Genomic DNA, 20,504 nt, shown 5'->3' on the forward strand with positions numbered 1-20,504 from the left:
CTACAGGCACATGCCACCACACTCAGCTCATGATCCACCCTCCTTGGCCTCCCAAAGTGCTGGGATTACAGGCGTGAGCCACCACACCCAGCCTACTGTTACTTTTTGATGTCTAATTTTTGCAGTTTGAATTTTTGATCTTATGTGAAGATAAGGACTGGCTTGATTCAGAATCTGATTAAGATAAAATTGAGGCAAAAAATATGTATCTGTAGGAAGGCAAGTAGTAAACTGAATGAATAAGTAACTTATCTCAGTCAACCATCTGACATAAAACCAGGTATTCTGGTGGTAGGATCTTGGTTCTTTTGTTGAGTTTTCCTCTTAGTATAACCGATTATAGCTGCAGTGACAAAAGCATGCCACCCATAGTGTGCAAACATGTTCTCTTCTGTCCCTGCACATACACCACAAAATAAATGGGTGAGGTTGCATGTTATTAGACATATAAATGTTACTTTTCCAGTCTTTTATATCTTGCTTTAATTTGCTCTATGTTCTATTCATCCAGTAAATCTGTTTTGTTGGAAACTTCAGGAAGAAAGAAAGTAATAAAGAGAGAGCCCCCTGATAAATCATGGACTTATTTTAGGTAGTGCAATAAGCTATTACCCACTCCCCACCCTACCCTCCATCATTTATGTCGATCACTCCTGATCGTAATTGCTCTTAAATTGGAGGTCTTGTTGCTTTAGACTACTTGGCAGGTACTTAGGCTGTACCATTGCAATAATTCTCTATCTGGACTCTTTTCATACAATTATTTCTGCTTCCGGGCCAGCCTATACATTCTAGATTCTGGCCCGGGTAGTATTCCTGATGTACAAGTCTGTTTTACTCTCCTGCTAAATTTTCAGAATGAAGTCAAACTCTCTGTGTTGCTATCCAAGGCTGTCTGGTAGTTAATACTAAACAACTTTTCTAGTAGTTTGCAGAATCAAACAAGGCTACTGGTTATGTAAGAAATATAACCAATGCTTTCATGCCTTCATGCCCTTGCTCAGGGTCTTTCCCATTGCCTAGAATGCTGATCTGTTATTTTTTCCTTTTAAACCAAACTCAAATATTCTGTTCCATAAATTCTCTTCCCTCCTTCCCTCCTTATTCTGTAAATACAGAAGGAGGGAAGAGAATCTTCTGTATTACTCTGCAGTTGTTGTATAACATTTAATATGTTTTTTGCCCTTGAGTACAGGAACCATCTTGTTCACTGGGTCTCTCGCTTTGCTGAGAGAACAGTTCTTAACTCCTAGTAGATGTTTATTTAATGTTTGTTTCATTTTAACGGTTCATAAGTTTATACAGGGGCACCTTGGGAGCCTAGGAGAGGACTGAGTATCAGTCAACGTGCCAGTACTCATTCCCTTAGTTTTATGTGGTTGAGTTAGACTAAAACAAGACATGAAGGGCAGCCTTGATGAAGAAAACAGTCTCATATGAACAGTTTACATAAGAATACACTGTGTAGAGGGGGATTGGGAACATTGCTTTGGTGATTGATGGAGTTTATTGTCTGTGAGACCTTTTTTAGCACTAACCTTATGCCAATTTTTAAATCATTCTCCAGAAAGTGAAATATTTAGAGTAATAATTTAGAGTCTTAGATTAAGGTTTCTTAAAAATATGGTGCCCATTACTTAAATGTGAATTTGTCTTTCAGATTATGTGGCTTCTGTGATTTTAAATGTACTGTTTTTCTTTTTGATTAAGAATTATTTGGTGTTTTTTTTTCTTGTAATTGGGTATTTCATAATAACTTCTCTTAATTTTAGGAAAGTGAAAAAAAACTTATGATGAACACGTTATATAAGCTTCATGATCGATTGGCACAGCTTGCAGGTAATTGTTTTAACTTTTATAGTTGCTAAAAATGTTTTGAAAAATGTATGTAACATGTTATTAGTAGAAAATTTTTTTCCAAGTCCAGTGTCATATTTGAGAAATATTTTTCTTCAGAAGTTTTCATTACCTATACAGAGTGATTTTTGATTTTTATATATGTATTTAATCAAGGCTTTTTTCCTGCCTGCCATCTGTGTTAGAGGTAATATATATATATATAATATAGTTATAAAGTTGATCAAATTTCTTTATTGCATTAATGGTAACAAAAAATCCGGAAAGCTTAAGTATCAGAGGAATTAGGTAAGCAATGAATTGACTAAAATCTTGGATTAAATATACAAATGCAGATTTTCTTTTGTTGGTTATATACGTATCATTCTGTTTGATAAAGTAAATTTATTCTCCTGTAATTTTCTCTCCTGATTAATTGCATTTTCCTCGTATTCTGCTCTTAGTAATTCTTTGAGAGCTCTAAGGTAGTCAACTTGTCTGAAATGGGAATAATTTATTATAGATGAATTGGTATCAAGTTTAGCACATGTAAACTGCTGTAGCAGCTTATCTATTACTTTTTTTAGTTTTTTGTTTTTTGTTTTTTTTTTTACATATAATCTGAAAGAAGAAACTTGGATTCTTGTAAGCAGTCATAAGAAAAGAAAAATGCAGTTTTCAAACTTTTCTATGTAGCAGATCTTTTGTGTAAACCAGATTATTGGTAGCAGCCTATAGGTAAATATGGAACTTCTCTGGTTGAATGAAGGTATTTAGGATCCTGACAGTTTCCCATCCTCTTATCTATCTTTGTTTTGTCCATTGGGTTCTTAATTCTGGTCAATGTTTTAAGCTTTTAATTCTGTATTATGTCGCTAAAAGCCTTCTTTGCTTTGATTGTCATTCACACACTTCAAGCTAATGACATTTATTTGGTATGCTGTAGCACCCAGAGATAGGTTAAGTATATGCTAGTTATGCTAGCTAGGGATATTGCTAACACAAGCTTCTACAGCTATCTCTGTAGCATTGTTTTATCAAGTATGGTTCATGGCCAGCTAAATCAGCATAATCTAATGTGCTTTTAAAGATACAGATTCCTTCCCCTTGAGTAAGGGTCAGCAAGCTTTTTTTCTGTGAAGGGTCAGATACTGGATATTTTAGGCTTTGTAGGTTAGTTTGCCTCTGTCACAACCACTCAGTTACGTTATACCATGAAAGCAGCCATAAATACTACATAAGTGAATGAGCTTGGCTGTATTCCAATAAAACTTCATTTATAAAAACAAGAGTAGGCCAGATTTGACCCATGGGCTGTAATTTGCAGACCTCTGCTCTAAATCTATGGGATCTAAATCTCTGAGGATGCACTAATAAACTTTCAGGACTTGTTCATCTAATAGGTACTTCTCCCCTTTTTATAGCTACTGACATTAAAATGATTACTTGAACAAAACTGAAATGAGAACATGGCTACTTTTATTTTAGAAACATTTGGGAAGGATTTTACTTTAATTATTCTACTTTCATGTCAACAAAAGCTTTTTAACTACTTGAAAGACACAGGGAAGGGAAAACATGACAATTGGAGTTCAATAGGAGGATAATTTATTTCTAATAACCACTTATAGTCTAAAGAAAAAGCCCTGAATTCGCTTCTTATCAACAATTAAAAGAAAAGATAAATGTAGTTTTCCAAAGATTTATATGTAGCACATCCCTTTGTAGAAACCAGATCATAGGTGGAAACTTGTACCTGATTTCCCTGTTGGTCTGTTATAACAATTTTTTTTTTCAACATTTTTTTGAGACAGGATCTTTTCTGTCACTCAGGCTGGAGTGAAGTAGGGTGATCACAGCTCACTGCAGCTTCAAATTCATGGAGTCAAGCTGTCTTCTTGCCTCTGCTTCCCGAATAATTGGGACTACAGATGCACACTACCACACCTGGTTATGTTATAACAGTTTTTAAGGCATGCACACCCCTTGCTAAAGATAGGATTAGTTATACTCTGAAAATGCACATACTTTAATTCATTAATAAATTCAAACTTATTTGAACCCTTAAATGATTAGCTTTAAGAATAGATGTGTAAGTTAAGTTAGCACAATGAATTTGCTGAATTTTTTCCTTTTTAGGAATAAGACATATTTCTGGAGGGCATCTTGTGTGCCAAGATCTGTGGATAGGCATCAGTGTGACATAGTTCCTATACCAGCTTACAATTTAGTTGGGAATATAATAGGAAGATATGTTCTTGTTTGGACTGAAATGCATTTAAAAGTTGTGGTTAATGTAAGGGTAGTTATTTGTTTATATTCTTACTGGAATTTCTTTGTTTATATTCTTACTGGAATTTCTTCTAGAAAGTATAAATAATATTGTTCATGTTCTTTCTTTACTGATTATAATAATATAACCTGTAATTGTATAATATATAAAATATTTGAATTAATTATGTTTGTTTTCTTCTGTTTAAGAGAGTACTGAGTCAAAATTAATAATATGCTAATCTTTCCAGGAGATCATGAATGTGGCAGTTCTAGTCAAAGAACGCTTTCTGTTCAAGAGGCAGCTGCGTATTTAAAAGTAAGCAGTGAAATTAGAATTTTAATAGCTATATTTTAAAAAATTATATACATCATTGCTACTTGTAAGAATCATATATTTGATTATTTTAATTGTACTGTTAAAAACTTGGGCCTGCTGTTTGGTATAATATGAGCAGTTACGAGAAAGTAAAATTGTTCAACCTTTTTTTTTTTTTTTCCTTTTGTGAGACAGAGTTTCGCTCTTGTTCCCCAGGCTGGAGTGCAATGGCTGATCTCGATTCACTGCACCGTTCGCAACCGGGGTTTAAGCGATTCTCCTGCCTTAGCCTCGCGAGTAGCTGGGATTACAGGCACCCACCACCTTGCCCAGCTAATGTTTTTTGTATTTTTAGTAGAGATGGAGTTTCACTATGTTGGCCAGGCTGGTCTCAAACTCCTGGCCTCAAGTGATCCGCATGCCTTGGCCTCCCACAGTGCTGGGATTACAGGCGTGAGCCACCTGTTCAATTTTTTTTAGTTTGTTTTAGAACATTCTCTATGAGAGAATGCATATTAATTTGGAAAGGGTACAAAGAAACATTGGTCAGAGGGAAATTGAGATAGGTGAGTAGTAGCATGTAAGAGAGCAGGTAAACATCTAACCATTTATTTAAAATCTTCTGTCCCAGATCAGTTTCTTCTCAGAATACTAAGAGAACTTACCGTTGAATTTTCTAAACTACTGTAAATAATTTCTGGAAAATCTTAATGAAAGGAAAGGTAGCAGAAGATTAAAGATGGATAAATGTCATTCTGATTTCTCAGAAGTGGAAAGTGGCATTTGAAAACCATACAGGAAAGCTTGTTGTCGGTCCATTTCCATAAAGATAATTTCATAAAGATCTGAGTTCTTGCAAATGGAAACGTTGATCCCTGGAAGGTGGCTGGCATATGAATGTGGACAAGTCATGCCATACAAATTTCATGCCTCCCATCCCCTTGTTAAAATTGTGGTAAAAAATACATAACGTGAAATCTGTTAACATATTTTTAAGTATACCGTACAACTATATGTGCATTCTTATATGGCAAATCTCTAGAACTTCTTCATCTTGTATGACTGAAACTCTATACCCATTGCACAGCAGGTCCCCATTTTCCTCAGCTCCACATCCCTGGCAACCACCATTTTACTTTCTCCCTCCATCAGTGTGATTAACAGATACCTCATATAAGTTGAATCCTGCAATTTTTGTCCTGTGACTGGCTTGTTTCACCTAGCATAATATCTTCAAGTTTCATCCATATTGTAACGTGACAATATTTCCTTCATTTTTAAAGGCTGAGTAGCATTTCATTGTATGTATACACATATTTTCTTTATCCAGTCATGTTGATGGGCTTTTAGATTGTTTCCACCTCTTGGCTATTGTGAATAATTCATCAATGAACATGGCAATGCAAATACTTCTTTGAGACTCTACTTTAAATTCTGTTAGACAAATACCTAGAAGTGGGATTGATAGATAATATGGTAGTTCAACTTTTTATTTTTTGAGGAACCTCCATACTGTTTTCATACTGACTGTACCATTTTACATTCTTTCCAATAGTATAGTAGGATTCCAGTTTCTCCACATCCTTAACACTTATTTGCCTTATAGCTCACTGTGTTTTTTATTTGTGTTTCCCTGATGATTACTGATGTTGAGCATCTTTTCATATACCATTTATATACATATACATTTGTGTGTATATATAGCATGTATACAGCATATATATAATACCCTATCTGTTGGCCATTTGTATATCTTCTTTGGAGAAGTGCTATTCAAGTTCTTTGCTGATTTTTAAATTGGGCTATTTATTTTGTTATTGAATTGTGGGGGTTTCTTATGCATTTTGCATATTAACCCCTTGTCAGATATATGGTTTGCAAATATTTTCTCCCATTCTGTAGGTTACTTTTTCACTGTATTCACTGTTTTTTTTTTTTATTGCACATATGCTTTTTAGTTTGATGTAGTCCCACTTTTCTATTTTTTGCTTTTGTTGCCTATGCTTTTGGTGTCATGTCCAAGAAATTATTGCCCATATCGACATCAAGAAGCTTTTCTTCTATGTTTTCTTCAAGAAGTTTTAGAGTTTCAGGTCTTACATTTAAGTCTTTAATCCATTTGGAGTTGATTTTTGTGTATGATATAAGATAAAGGTCCAGTTTGATTCTATTGCATGTGGAAATCCAGTTTTCCTAGCACCATTTATTGAAGAGATTGTCATTTCTCCATGTGTAGTCTGGCACCCTTGTAGAAGATTGTTGGATCATACATCAGTGGCTTTATTTCTGGTTCTCTATTTTGTTCCACTGGTCCATTTATGTCTGTTTTTATGCTAATACTATACTGTTTTGATTACTGTAGTTTTGTCATATATTTTAAAGTCAGTGTGAGGCCTTTGTGGTTCCATATGGATATTAGGATTATGTCTTCTATTTCTGCAAAAAATACTATTGGGATTTTGTATTGCTGTATTGCTTTCAGTGATATAGTAATTTGAGTAATATTAAGTCTTCCAATTCACGAACATGAGATATCTTTCTATTTATTTGTGTCTTTTATTTCATTCAGCTTTTTTTTTGTAGTTTTCAGTGTGTAAGTCTTTCACCTCCCTGGTTAAGTTTATTCCTAAGTATCTAAATCTTTCTAATGCTGTTATAAATGGGATTATTTTCTTAACCTCCTTTTCAGATTGATTGTTGTTAGTGTATAGAAATGTAACTGATTTTTGTATATTGATTTTATATCTTCCAACTTAGCTGAATTTGTTTATTCTAACAAGATTTTTTTTTAGTAGAGATAGGGGTCTTGCTATGTTGCCCAGGCAGGTCTCAAACTCCTGGGCTCAAGTTATCCTCCTGCCTTGGCCTCCCAAAGTGCTGGGATTACAAGCATGAGCCACCACACCCAGCCAAATAACAAGATTTTTTTGGTGGAATCTTTAGGGCTTTCTATGTATAAGATTATGTCACCTGCTAAGAGAGATAAATTTACTTCTTTCTGATTTGGATGTTTTTTATTTCTTTTTATCTAATTGCTTTGGCTAGGATGTCTAGTGCTACGAGAGATAGAGATGGGAAGAATAGCCACCCTGGCCTTCTTCCTGATCTTAGAGGAAAATCTCTTTTTTTTTTTTTTTTGGAGACAGAGTCTCACTCTGTCGCCCAGGCTGGAGTGCAGTGGCGTGATCTCTGCTCAATACAGCCTCCACCTCCTGGGCTCAAGCAATTCACATGTCTCAGCTTCCTGAGTAGATGGGATTATGGGTGTGTGCCACCACACCTGGCTAATTTTTTTGTATTTTTAGTAGAGATGGGGTTTCACCATGTTGGCCAGGCTGGTCTCAAACTCCTGACCTCAGGTGATCCACCCACCTTGGCCTCCCAAAATGCTGGGATTATAGACGTGAGCCACCATGCCTGGCCAGGAAAATCTTTCAGTTTGTCACCATTGAGTATGATATTAGCTAAGAGTTTCCATGTATGGCCTTTAATATGTTGAGATAATTTCCTTCTGTTCCTCTTTATTGAATGGTTTTATCATGAAAGGATATTGAATTTTGTCAAATGCTTTTTCTGCATCTATTGAGAGGATCATGTGATTTTAATCCTTTGTTCTATTAATGTGGCATACTCAATTTTGATTTTTGTATGTTGAACCATCTTTGTGTCTGAGGTATACGATCCTGGTGTGTGATCCTTTTCATGTGCTTTTGAATTCAGTTTGCTAGTGTTTTTTTGAGGATTTTTGTATCTCAGGGATTTTAGTCTGTGATTTTCTTATAGTATCATTGTCTGGCTTTGGTTTCAGAGTAATGCTGGCCTCATAAAATGAGTTTGGAATTGTTTCATCCTTTTCAATTTTTCAGAAGAATTTGAATAGGATTGGCATTAATTCTTCTTTAATGAAATAGATAATAAACTCAGAAATGAATTCTGATTTTTTTCTTAGTCTAGTTAAGGGTTTGTCAATTTTGATCTTTTCAAAAATTGATTCGTTAAATTCTCTATTTAATTTATTTTTGCTCCAATCTTTATTATTTCCTCCCTTCTGCTAATCTTAGGCTTAGTATGTTCTTTTTTTAGTTCTTTGAGATGTAAAGTTAGATTTCTCATTTGAGATTTTTTTTTTTTAAACATAGGCTTACCACTGTAAACCTCTCTCGGTATTGTTTTTACTGCTTCTCATAAATTTTGTTAGGTTGTGTTTTTTATTTTTTTATTTTAATACATTTATAATTTTTCTTTTGATTTCTGCTTTGACCCAATGCTTGTTCTAGGAGAATGTTGTTTAATTTACACATATTTGCGAATTTCTCAGTTTTTCTCTGCTTTTGATTTTTAGTTTCATTTCATTGTGGTGTGAAAAGATACTTGGTATGATTTCGGTCGTCTTTAATGTGTTAAGATTTTTGTGGCCTAACATATGATCTAATTTGGAGAATGTTCCATATGCACTTGATAAGAATGTGTATTCTACTCCTGTTGGATGGAATTTTCTGTATATTTCTGTTAGATCCATTTGATCTATAATTGTTGTTCAAGTCCTCTGCTCCCTTATTGATTTTCTAATGTGGGATACATACATATTTAGAATTGTTAAATCTTCCCGATGAATTGATCCCTTTGTCATTTATATAATGAATATCCTTCCTTGTCTCATGTGATGATTTTTTTTTTTTTTTTTTTTTGAGACAGAGTCTAGGCCTGTCACCCACACTTGAGTGAAGTGGTGAGATCATAGCTTACTGCAATCTCAAACTCCTGGGGTCAGGTGATCCTCCTGCCTCAGCCTTGCAAGTATCCAGGGCTACAGACACATGCCACCACACCCGGCTAATTTTTAAACTTTTTGTAGAGACAGGATCTCACTATGTTGCGCAAGTCAAAAATTTGTCTAACATAAGTATGGCTACCCCTACTCTTTTTTCATTATTATCTGCATGGAATATCTTTTTCCATCTTTTGGCTGTCAGCCTGTGTATGTCCTTAAATCTAAGGTGTACACATGATAAAATTGGAGCTGTTTTTTTTTTATTCATTCAGCCACTCAGTGTGCTTTGATTTGGGAGTTTAGTCCATTTACATTTAAAGTAATTACTAATGGGGAAGGACTTATATTGCCTTTTTTATTGAATATTTTCTCTCTGTGTTGTAGCGTTTTTGTCCCCTTTTCCATATCTTACTCTTTTGTGTGTCTTTTTTTTTTTGTAGTGACAAGCTGTGATTTCTTTCTCATTTTCTTTTACGTGTCTTTTGTAGGCATTTGTGGTTACTATTGGGGCTTATATAAATTATCTTATATTCACAGTAATATTTTAACCTGATAACACCTTAACTTTAGTCACATGGAAAGTGTCTACTTTTTTATATCTGTCTTCATCCTTTATATTATTGATGTCACAGGTTACATCTTTTCATATTGTGTATCATCAACATATTTTTATAAAGTTTTTTATACTTTTGTCTTTTAAATTTTATATCACAATTAAGTGATTTACATACCACCATTACAGTGTTACAGTATTCTGATTTTGTCTATATATTTACCTTTATCAGCAAGCTTTATATTTTCATATGCTTTTGCATTGCTAGGTAGCATCCTTTCATTTAACTTGGGACTCACTTTAGCATTTCTTGTGAAGCAGTTCTAGTGATGATTAACTCCCTTGGCTTTTATTCTGAAAAAATCTTTATTTCTTCATTTTTGAAGGATGGTTTTTCTGGATATGTAGTAGTCCCCTTTATCCATGGTTTTGCTTTCCACAGTTTCAGTAACCCCTAGTCAACTATGGTCTGAAAATATTAAATGGAAAATTCCAGAAATAAAAAATTGTATACCATTTTTAATAGTATGATGTACTGCTGCCCCCTCCCCCCGACCACACACACACAGTATTCTTGGTTAGCAGTTGTTTTCTTTCAGTACTTTGAATATGTTATTTCACTCTCTCCTGCTTTGTAAAGTCTTTTGGGGACTCCCTTGTATGTGATGAGTAGCTTGCGTCTTGGCTGCTTTCTTCTCCTTGGTTTTCAACAATTTGAACATAACATGTCTGAATATGGACTTATTTTGGTCTATCCTCATTAGGATTCATTGGCTTCCTTGAGTCTGAATGCCCATTTTCTTCCCCAGGTTTGGGGAGTTTTGGGCCCCAGATAACATAGTGTTTTTGTTTTTGTTTTTGTTTTGTTTTTTTGCCTGTTTCTTTCTTCTCTTTCTGAAACTTCCATATTACTTATATTGCTTATATTGGTTGGCTTAATGGTGTCCCATTAAGTTCCTTAGACTTTCTTTACTTGTCTTTATCCTTTCTTCATTTTGCTTGTCTAACAGAATAATTCCAAATGACCTTCTTTGAGTTTGCTGATTCTTTCTTCTGTTTGATCCAGTCTGCTCTTGAACCCCTCTAATGAATTCTTAAATTCAGTTATTCTTTAGCTCCAAAATTTCTGGGTTTTAAAAATATTTTCTGTCTCTTTGTTGATATTCTTAGTTGATTCATGCATTGTTTTCCTGATCTTGTTGAGTATCTTTGTGATGGCTTTTTTTGAATTCTTTGTCATGTAATTCTTAGACTTCTACTTCTTTAGGATATGTTTTGGAAGTGTATTTTGTTTCTTTGACCATGTTTTCGTGGTTCTTCATGTGCCTTGTTACTTTGTGTTGGGATTCATGCATTTAACAACAACAACAGAAAAAAAAAACAGCCACCTTTGTAGACTTTGTGCAGAGAAAGTCTTTTACCAATATGTTTGTGTATTCTGGATGTCAGAAAAAAAGAAAGTCTTTTACCAATATGTGACATTCTGGATGTCAGACATCTTTTCTGTGGTTGTGGTTGTGTCCTCTCTGGATTTTTGCCTGTGAATTTCCAATTAGAGAAGTTTTGCTGGTTTATTTTCTCATAATTTATAATCTTTTGATCCCTGGTATCTGTAGGTTATCCCTGGTGTCTGTAGATTATTTGGAGCTGCCATAAGCTATCCAACTCTTTTGTTTGTTTGTTTTGAGACAGAGTCTTGCTCTGTTGCCCAGGCTGGAGTGCAGTGGCACGATCTCAGCTCACTACAACCTCTGCCTCCCTAGTTCAAGCGATTCTCCTGCCTCAGCCTCCCAAGTAGCTGGAACTACAGGTGCCCGCCACCATGCCCAGCTAATTTTTTGTATTTTTAGTAGAGACGGGGTTTCACCATGTTAGCCAGGATGGTCTCGATCTCCTGACCTTGTGATCCACCCATCTTGGCCTCCCAAAGTGTAGGGATTACAGGCATGAGCCACCGCTCCTGGCCCAGCTCTTTTTTCTTCTTAGTGGCCCCCAGGCATCTAGAGTATACTGAGTCCTATCCGCATTTTGAATCAGGTGAGGCAGAAGCCAGCCAGGCAACACTCCCTGCCCCTGTGAAGTCAGAACTTTGGATGCATGTCTAACTTTTTTCCTCCCCAGGGAGAAGCCAAGAGTTGGGGTTTTTCTCAACTTTCTTCATGCCGAGCTGGGGGTAGGGACAATGGTGAGTGAGTGCTGTTGCCTTTGTTCTTAATAGTCCTTAATTTGGTGTCTTTCAACTATTAGATTCAGACACGACAGAAACCAGTTGCCCCCAAAAGTCAGATCATTAGATGTATGTTCTAGTCTTCTGTTCTCCTTCTGAGGAGGAAGCCACAAATTGGGAGTTTCCTCTCTATTGCACTGCCCTGTGGGGTGATGAGAGTGTCTGGGAAGTGAGTGACATGAATTTTCCTAACAGCTTTGATACAGGTGGTTTTGTGCTTGCCTAGGTGCAGGAACCTTTTAACTAATTTCTGGATTTTTCACAAATGGAATTGGTCCATATATTTTTGTTGAATCAGTGTCTCATTGAGGGAAGGAGGGTCTGGGGCTTCCTATTCTGCTGATGTCACTCCTCCACTTTTTAAAAATTAAGAATGTAGTATATGTTTTAAGGCTTTCAGCAAAGTTTTGGTGATAGTCTCCTGTGATATGCTTGTCAACAAAGAGAAATATTGACTGAGTTTTTAACTTTAATGCATGACTTATATGTAGATACCAGAAAGATCCTAAGACAGTATAATAAGGAGATTATATCTGGAGTCAAATTCTGGCACTGCCAGTAGAAGCTATTACATTTTGGTAAAGTCTCTAACTTTTCTGGACATGTTTCTTTGTGAATGTGGGACTGCTGTTAATACCTGTCAAAGTTGTTGGGAGACTTGAGTATATAAAATGCCTAGCTCAGTGCCTGATGATTATAATAGCTTCCCAATAAATTCAATTTCTGTGTTTTCTAATTAAATCAGTGCCACTCTAGTGAGTAATCTCTAATAACATGCCACAGAAATTTTGCTTAAGGTTGTTTATTGTCTTTATTTTCAATTTTGACCTAGATGAGAACATTAATGACAGTAAAATTTATGGATAGTGTAATAGCTAATAGACTGGACAGTTAAAGGATCAGAATTCAAAAAGATCTTGACTAAGGAGGAGTTAGGATTATAGGGCTCAGTGTTATGGGATGGACGAATGTCAGGGTGCAGGCAAAAAAAGGGATTGGATTAAGGCTAAAGGAGACATAGAATAAAATATTCCATGAAGAAAGGCATAGTGAGAATCCAAAGCAAGCAAACTATTCCTTATAAAATAATTGAATGGGTTTTTACTTCTAGTAGTAGGACGATCTTATCCCATTCAGTGTGTTTTCCTGTTTTCTTTTTGTTAGGTAGTTAAACCTCTGAGATTTGATCTCTGAGAGGTAATACCGTAGATCTGTGTTATGATTGGTCATAAATTCCTGGAGCAAGTTTCATTGCTTTTCAGAAGAATCCTGAGACTCTTAAAGCATATTAAATATGATTAATTCTTCCTTGGTATCTGGGGATTACTTCCGGGACCCCCATGGACATAAAAATTTGTAGATACTCAAGTCCTTTATATAAAATACTGTAGTCTTTACATATAACCTATGCATATCCTACTATATACTTTAAATCTTCTCTAGATTACTGATAATACAATGTAAATGGTATGTAAATAGTTATTATACTGTATCATTTAGTGCAGACTTGTCCAACTTGCAGCCCAGGATGGCTTTGAATGCGGCCCAAAACAAATTTGTAAACTTTCTTAAAACATAAGAATTTTTGCGATTTTTTTTTTTTGGCTCATCAGCTATTGTTAATGCATTTTTTGTGTGGCCCAAGACAATTCTTCCAATGGGGCCAAGGGAAGCCAAAAGATTGGACACTCCTGGTTTAGGGTATAATAAGGAAAAAAAAAAAAAGACTGTACAAGTTTAATGCAGACATAATCATCTGTTTTTTTCCCAGATATTTTTGATTCATGATAGACTATATTGACTCTATTCAGTATTTCAGTCCATGGATGTGGAACCCATGGATAAAAGGACTGACTGTACTGTGTTTGAAGGACTGAAGAAATGGGATAGGGATTGGGGACAAGATAGTACCTGACCAGTAATTAAGGTGGAGCTGAGGAAGAGGCAGGGGTAGCTGTGGAATTATTAATCTCTCTTTCACTTCCAACCATTTTCTTGTAGCTGTGGGTCAGCAATGGTACAAGTTAAAAAGAAGGGACACAGATGCGGGGTTGGGGTAAGTCAAAGTCTAAGCCAGGCAGCAATAGAGTATAAGATTAATTCTACTGAAGAGTAGCAGCAGAAAAGTTACTGGAAGCACTCTTGCATGAGTTAAATTGGAAACTGCTTATATCTACTTAAAAAAAAAGATATTAATGAACTGTAGCTTTTTGTGTTTATTATTATTATTATTATTATTATTATTATTATTATTATTTTTGAGATGGAGTCTCGCTCTGTTGCCCAGGCTGGAGTGCAGTGGCGAGATCTTGGCTCACCGCAAGCTCTGCTTCCCGGGTTCATGCCATTCTCCTGCCTCAGCCTCCCGAATAGCTGGGACTGCAGGTGCCCACCACCACGCCCAGCTAATTTTTTTGTATGTTTAGTAGAGACAGGGTTTCACCATGTTAGCCAGGATGGTCTCGATCTGACCTCGTCATCCGCCTGCCTCGGCCTCCCAGAGTGCTGGGATTACAGGCGTGAGCCACCACGCCCGGCCACTTTTATTATTTTTAATTGACATAATTGTACATATTTATGGGGTATAGTGTGATATTTTGATACATGTATACAATGTGTAATGATCCAGTTGGGATAAATGAGCCATCACCTCAAACATTTATCATTTCTTTGTGTTGGGAACATTCAAAATTTGCTCTTTTAGCTATTTGAAAATATATAATAAATTGTTGTTAATTATAGTTGCCTTGCAGTGTTATAAAACACTAGAATTTATTCCTCCTACCTAGTTATAATTTCATTTAACCAACCTCTGGCTACAGCCCCTCCCCCTGCCACTTTGCCACTTTCTAGCCTCTAGTAACCACTATTCTCTTCTACCTCCATGAGATCAACTTTTTAGTTTCCCCAAAGGTAAAATAAGCCAAGTTCTTAGTAGTCCTTAACTTGGACTTCTAACTCACTTGTCTTCCACAAGTGAGAATATATGGTATTTGTCTTTCTGTGGTTGGCTTATTTCACTTAACATAATGTTCTTCAAGTGCATCTGTGTTGCTGTGAATCACATCATTTTATTCTTTATTATGGCTGAATAGTATTCCATTGTATATATACCACATTTTCTTTATTCATCTGTTAATGAGCACTTAGGTTGATTCCATATTATTGTTAATAATGTGGCAATAAATGAGAGTACAGGTACCTCTTTCACTTACTGATTTTCTTTCCTTTGGATATATACCCAGTAGTGAGATTGCTGGATCATATGGTAGTTCTATTTTTAATTTTTTGAGGATCCACCATACTATGTTCTGCAATGCCTGTACTGATTTACATTCCCACCAACAGTGGATAAGAGTTACCCTTTCTCTGCATCCTTGCCAGCATTTGTTATTTTTTGTCCTTTAGATACTAGCAATTCTAACTGGGGTGAGTGAATATCTCATTGTGGTTTTGATTTGCATTTCCCTGATGATTCATATGTTAGGCATTTTTTCATATGCCTGTTGGTTGTTTGTATGTCTTAAGAGATGTCTGTTAAGCTCATTTGCCCATTGAGTTCCTTATGTGTTCTGGATATCAATCCCTTGTCAGATGAATAGTTTGCAAATGTCCCCCATTCTACTAGTCATCTCTTCACTCTGTTGCTGTCTTTGCTGTGCAGATGCAGAATCTTTTATTTTGCTATAACCCATTTATTTTTGCATTTGTGTCTTCTCCATAAAAACCTTTGTCCAGACTAATGTTCTGAAGCATTCCTCCTGTATTATCTTTTAGTACTTTCATAATTTTAGATCTTACATTTAATTATTTAATCCATTTTGAGTTGATTTTTGTGTATGGTGAGAAATAAGGGGGCTGGTTTCATTCTGCCTGTTTTCACAGCACCATTTAGTGAAGAGACTGTCCTCTCCCCAGTGAATGGTCTTTGCACCTATGTCGAAAATCAGTTGGCTGTAAATATGTGGATTTATTTCTGGGGTCTTTATTCTGTTCCAGTGGTCTGTGTGTCTGCTTTTATGCCAGTAACATGCTGTTTTGGTTACTATAGCTTTGTAGTGTATTTTGAGGTTTTATAGTGTGATGCATCCAGCTTTGTTCTTTTTGCTCAGGATTGCTTTGACTGTTCATAGTTCCATATGAACTTTAGAATTGTTTTCTTCTACTTATGTGAAGAATGTCAGTGGTATTGTAATAGGGATTGCATTGAATCTATACATAGATTATTTTTGGTAGTGTAGTTGTTTTCATAATCTTCTAATTGTGAACATGGGATGTCTTTTTTATGGTGTTTTATGGTTCTTTTTAGGTATCTTTTACCTTCTTGGTTAAATTTAATTGTAGGTATTTTATTCATTTATTTATTTTTGTAGCTATTGTAAGTAAAACTGCTTTCTTGATTTCTTTCTCTGCTAGTTTTTTGTTGGTATATGTTACTGATTTTGAGTATTGATTTTCTGTCCTGCAAGTTTATTTAATTTATTTATCAGTTCTAAGAGGTTTTTGGTGGAACTTTTAGGGTGTTCCACATTAACATCATGTCATCTGCACATAGGGACAATTTTTCTCCTTTCCAATTTGGATGCCCTTTATTTCTTTTTCTTGCCTAATTGCTCTGGCTAGGACTTCCAATACTATGTTAAATAAGAATGGTGAGAATGGGCACTGTTGTCTTGTTCCATTTCCTATAGGGAAAGCTTTCAGCTTTTTCTCATTCAGTATGCTGTTGGCTGTGGGTTTGCCATATATGGCCTTTATTGTGTCCTTCAGTACCTAGTTTGTTGAGAGTTATCATGAAGAGATGTTAAATTGTATTAAATGCTTTTTCTGCAGTGAACTCTGTAGCCTTTAGAAGATTTTTGTATCTTGAGTTATTTTATGTTTCATATTTGGTTTTGTCTTAATTTAGTAGAATTTCTGTGGTATATTTTTATAAGATTATGGATTAATTTAATTTCATTCTTAATTAAAGAATTATGTAAAATGTTAATACTCTTTTTTTATAGTTAGGTTTATGTATGTGTGTTTTTGTTACCTTTTCTTTTTGGAATCTCATTTTTCATGTTTTTCAAATGCTATAAAACCTGCTGTGGTTTGTCACCACCATAGACACAGTTTGTACTGTCAAAAGCAAAACAGAGAGAGCTTTAAACAGGATTTTTTTCCCCAAAAAATATAGTTTTAAGGTCTATATGAAAGTCTTAAAGTACTATTTTTTAATAATGCTTATTTTTTCAACATAAAATTAAATAATACTGGCTAGGCACAGTGGCTCACACCTATAATCTCAGCACTTTGGGAGGCCAAGGCAGGAGGATCATGTGAGCCCAGGTGTTGGAGACCAGACTGGGGAACATAGTGAGATCTTGTCTCTACAAAAACAATTTTTTAAATAGCTAGGTGTGGTGGCACATGGCTCTGTAGACCCTCTGTAGTCCCAGCTCCTCGGGAGGCTGAAGTGGGAGGATTACCTTGATTGTACCACTACACTCCAGCCTGGATGACAGAGTGAGAGCCTGTCTCAAAAATAAGTAAATAAATTAAATAACACTCATTACTTAATTCATATGGAAAATGAAAGGAAAAAAAGCTTCAAATTCACTACCTAAGGATAACAACTGGTAAAATTTTGGTCCATTTTCCTCTAATTATTATAAATATTTTTTTCTAAAGCTAATATTACTTTAATTATTATAAATATTTTATACAATAAATATTCATGTGTCTTTCCCTTGAAATTATTGTGTGTATTTCAAAAACCATTGAACTATTTTTGAAAATGTTTTCTATCACTGAATAATATTTCATGATATGATTTTATTTTATTGGTTTGTGGTTTTTCAATATTATGAAATCACTCTAATCTTTGCATATAGTATTTAATTTTCTAATATTTCTTAGGAAATAATCCTAAAAAGGAAATTACTTGTTCAAAGAGCATGAACTTTTAAAAATGCTTTTGATATATGTTGCTACATTAATTCCCAATTTAAAATGACTGCTTTAGCACAATCTAGCCAAAATTCTCTATGTTATTTTATCCATATTCTGGCATAAATATGGAGGAAGCTCACTACAAAGGTGGTATCAAACAAGGATTATAATATCTATATGGAGGGCCTTCTGCTTATGAAAGAGATCTATTACATATTTTCATGTATTTGCACTATAGTTTCACCAGCAACACATTTAAGTTTTTAGATTGAGGAATAAATAAACCAAAGAATGTGTAGAGCCCCTACAAGTGTAAGCTAATTTTTTCACAACTTCTAGTACATTTTAAGCACAGTGAGTATAGTAAATGTTTGATGGAGTAAAATGAGTGAATAAGCCTCAGTAACATGTTTTTGTTTTCTTGAATTTAATTATTTATGTTTAATTCTTTATCCAGTTTTCTCCTTCAAAGGAAATTTAAATAAACTTAATAACTAATTTAAATAATTTAAACACTATTTTTCTAACTACTCCAGTGCTCTTCTTGAGCTTTTAAAAAAACTCGTTGTTTTTGATATTGAAAGCTTATTTTAATTTGTGAAAAGTTAAGAGGTCCCTCTGGTGGAACATTTAAGAAATACATAGTTTATATTTCCGTGAAAATACATGATTGGTTTTTAAGTTAAATGGTAGTAACTTTGTATAACTTTTTATGGAATAATGTAATGAATGGGGTTACATTCCTAGGTTGCTTTCAAAACCTTCTTAACCTTTAACACAATGAATATGTTTAAGATTTGTGAAGAAAATAATAGGAAAGTAGACAGCTGCAAGTGTGTCAAATTATGGGGCTGGATAGACTTTTATGGCCTAGAATGCTAATTACTGTTAATAAAAGTCTGTGTGGAAAAATGAGTGTTCTGAGAAGTGGAGTGAGGGGGAAATTTTGTGATAATAATTAAGGTTTATAAAGTACAGTGTGGTACTTTCTATATGTTAATTCTAATTTCAGAATGATCCAACAAGATAGGTGGTATTAGACCCATTTCATAAAGAAACTAAACCGTAGAGGGGCTAATAACTAGAGTATCCAGCTACTATGTGATGGAACTGGGAACAGAACCAGAGTACTTGCTCTTTTCTATATATTGTTCTGCTTCTTAGATGGATGGAGTGGATTCATAATCCTTAGCTCCAGCTATTGAGTGGGCAAGGGACTGATGCTATTAAGGGTTAGGATCTGAAAAAGTGGTCAAAGTAGATACATCTGGATAGGTGGCATATTTTCACTTGTCCCATTTAAGGTTGTACATATAGCTAATCTGTAATGGAGCCAGCATCTGATCCTGGGTCTACTTGATTCTAAAGACTATGTTTTTTTCTGTTATTCTAGCAGGTGAAAGATCATACAATTCTTACTGAATCAGGAGTTACATCCTATTCAGCATTGTGGATTTCTGTGTGTTATATTTCAATTAATTTTAAAAGGTGCCATCTGATGCATAGTGTATATCATCTCGCAGTTCACTAGAATATTCACCAGCTGGAAAGCTGCATAGCTATTACTATGTAAATTATCAGTTTCATAAACTATCCATATTAGGTTTTTAGTCCTTGCTTGATTTCTCCCTATACCAGTGCCTTTTCCCCTTCTTACTAACTAAAGTTTTGTTGCCTTATTTAATGAAACAGTATTATTTTTGTACTTGGAAACTGTAATCCAAGTTCAGAGCATCTGATGTGGGTTTTAAAGTACACATTTTTGACCCAAGATTTTGAAAATAAAGAACATTTGGGAGAGTTCATGGGGGTATGCGTGAGTACACACATAATGTGTTAGATTTAAGATTTGGGAAAATATACTTCGAATTTAGAAAGATTTACATGAAGCAGTCAGTGGTATACTGACTGAGCTCTTGCCTATAAGTAAATAGTAATAAACGATAGTAATAAAAGTTGTGCCTTAAAAATTAAAAACTTAGTTTCCTCCTGATTTTTGTCATCAGTTATTGGAAAATGTTTGTTTTATGATGCTGGAATGCCTTACCTCAGAGGTTAGCAAGCCATAGCTTATGGGCCAGATCCAGCCTGCCTGTTTTTGTAGGGTTTGTGAGCTGTGGTTTTACAACAGTTTTAAAGCTTGCTTTTAAAAAAGAAAGAAAGAAATTTATATGGCTGCACAGCTTAAAGTGTTTACTCTTTGGCCCTTTACGGAAAAAAAGAAAAAGTTGACCAACCCCTGCTGTACACACAGCTTTCCAGGTGGCTACAAAAAGTGAATAATAAAACAGTTTAAACTGTTAAAATCAGGTATATGCTATGTATGCTACAGTATCAGCATCAACTATTTGGCACAAGCAAATAATTCAATTTTTGCTTTTATAAAAATTCCATTTTCTAATATTCTAGAATGCTGTATATATATTTGTGGAAATAGTGGCATATTTTAGATCTCAACACCCTATTAAATCCTTAATGAGGTTTTAAATGATCAATTGTTTATTGAGAATGTATACCCATAAAATGAACATTCCATGCTTTTGTTGTATTCCAGATAGTGAGTGGATGTCAAGCGATATTAATAAGGGAAAGG

General features: G+C 34.9%; 1 protein-coding gene across 1 annotated transcript in view; it reads left to right on the forward strand.

Moving 5' to 3' along the window:
- The window catches only part of LEMD3 (LEM domain containing 3), a 79,156-nt gene that overhangs the window by 44,999 nt on the left and 13,653 nt on the right, over positions 1-20,504 (forward strand). Inside the window, exons 3-4 of the mRNA XM_054442092.2 lie at positions 1,773-1,839; positions 4,359-4,426. Of these exons, the coding sequence (XP_054298067.1) occupies positions 1,773-1,839; positions 4,359-4,426 (135 nt within the window). The remainder of the gene's footprint in view (positions 1-1,772; positions 1,840-4,358; positions 4,427-20,504) is intronic.

The sequence above is a fragment of the Pongo pygmaeus genome, chromosome 10, assembly GCF_028885625.2.
Source record: "Pongo pygmaeus isolate AG05252 chromosome 10, NHGRI_mPonPyg2-v2.0_pri, whole genome shotgun sequence".
Taxonomy (NCBI): Eukaryota; Metazoa; Chordata; class Mammalia; order Primates; family Hominidae; genus Pongo; species Pongo pygmaeus.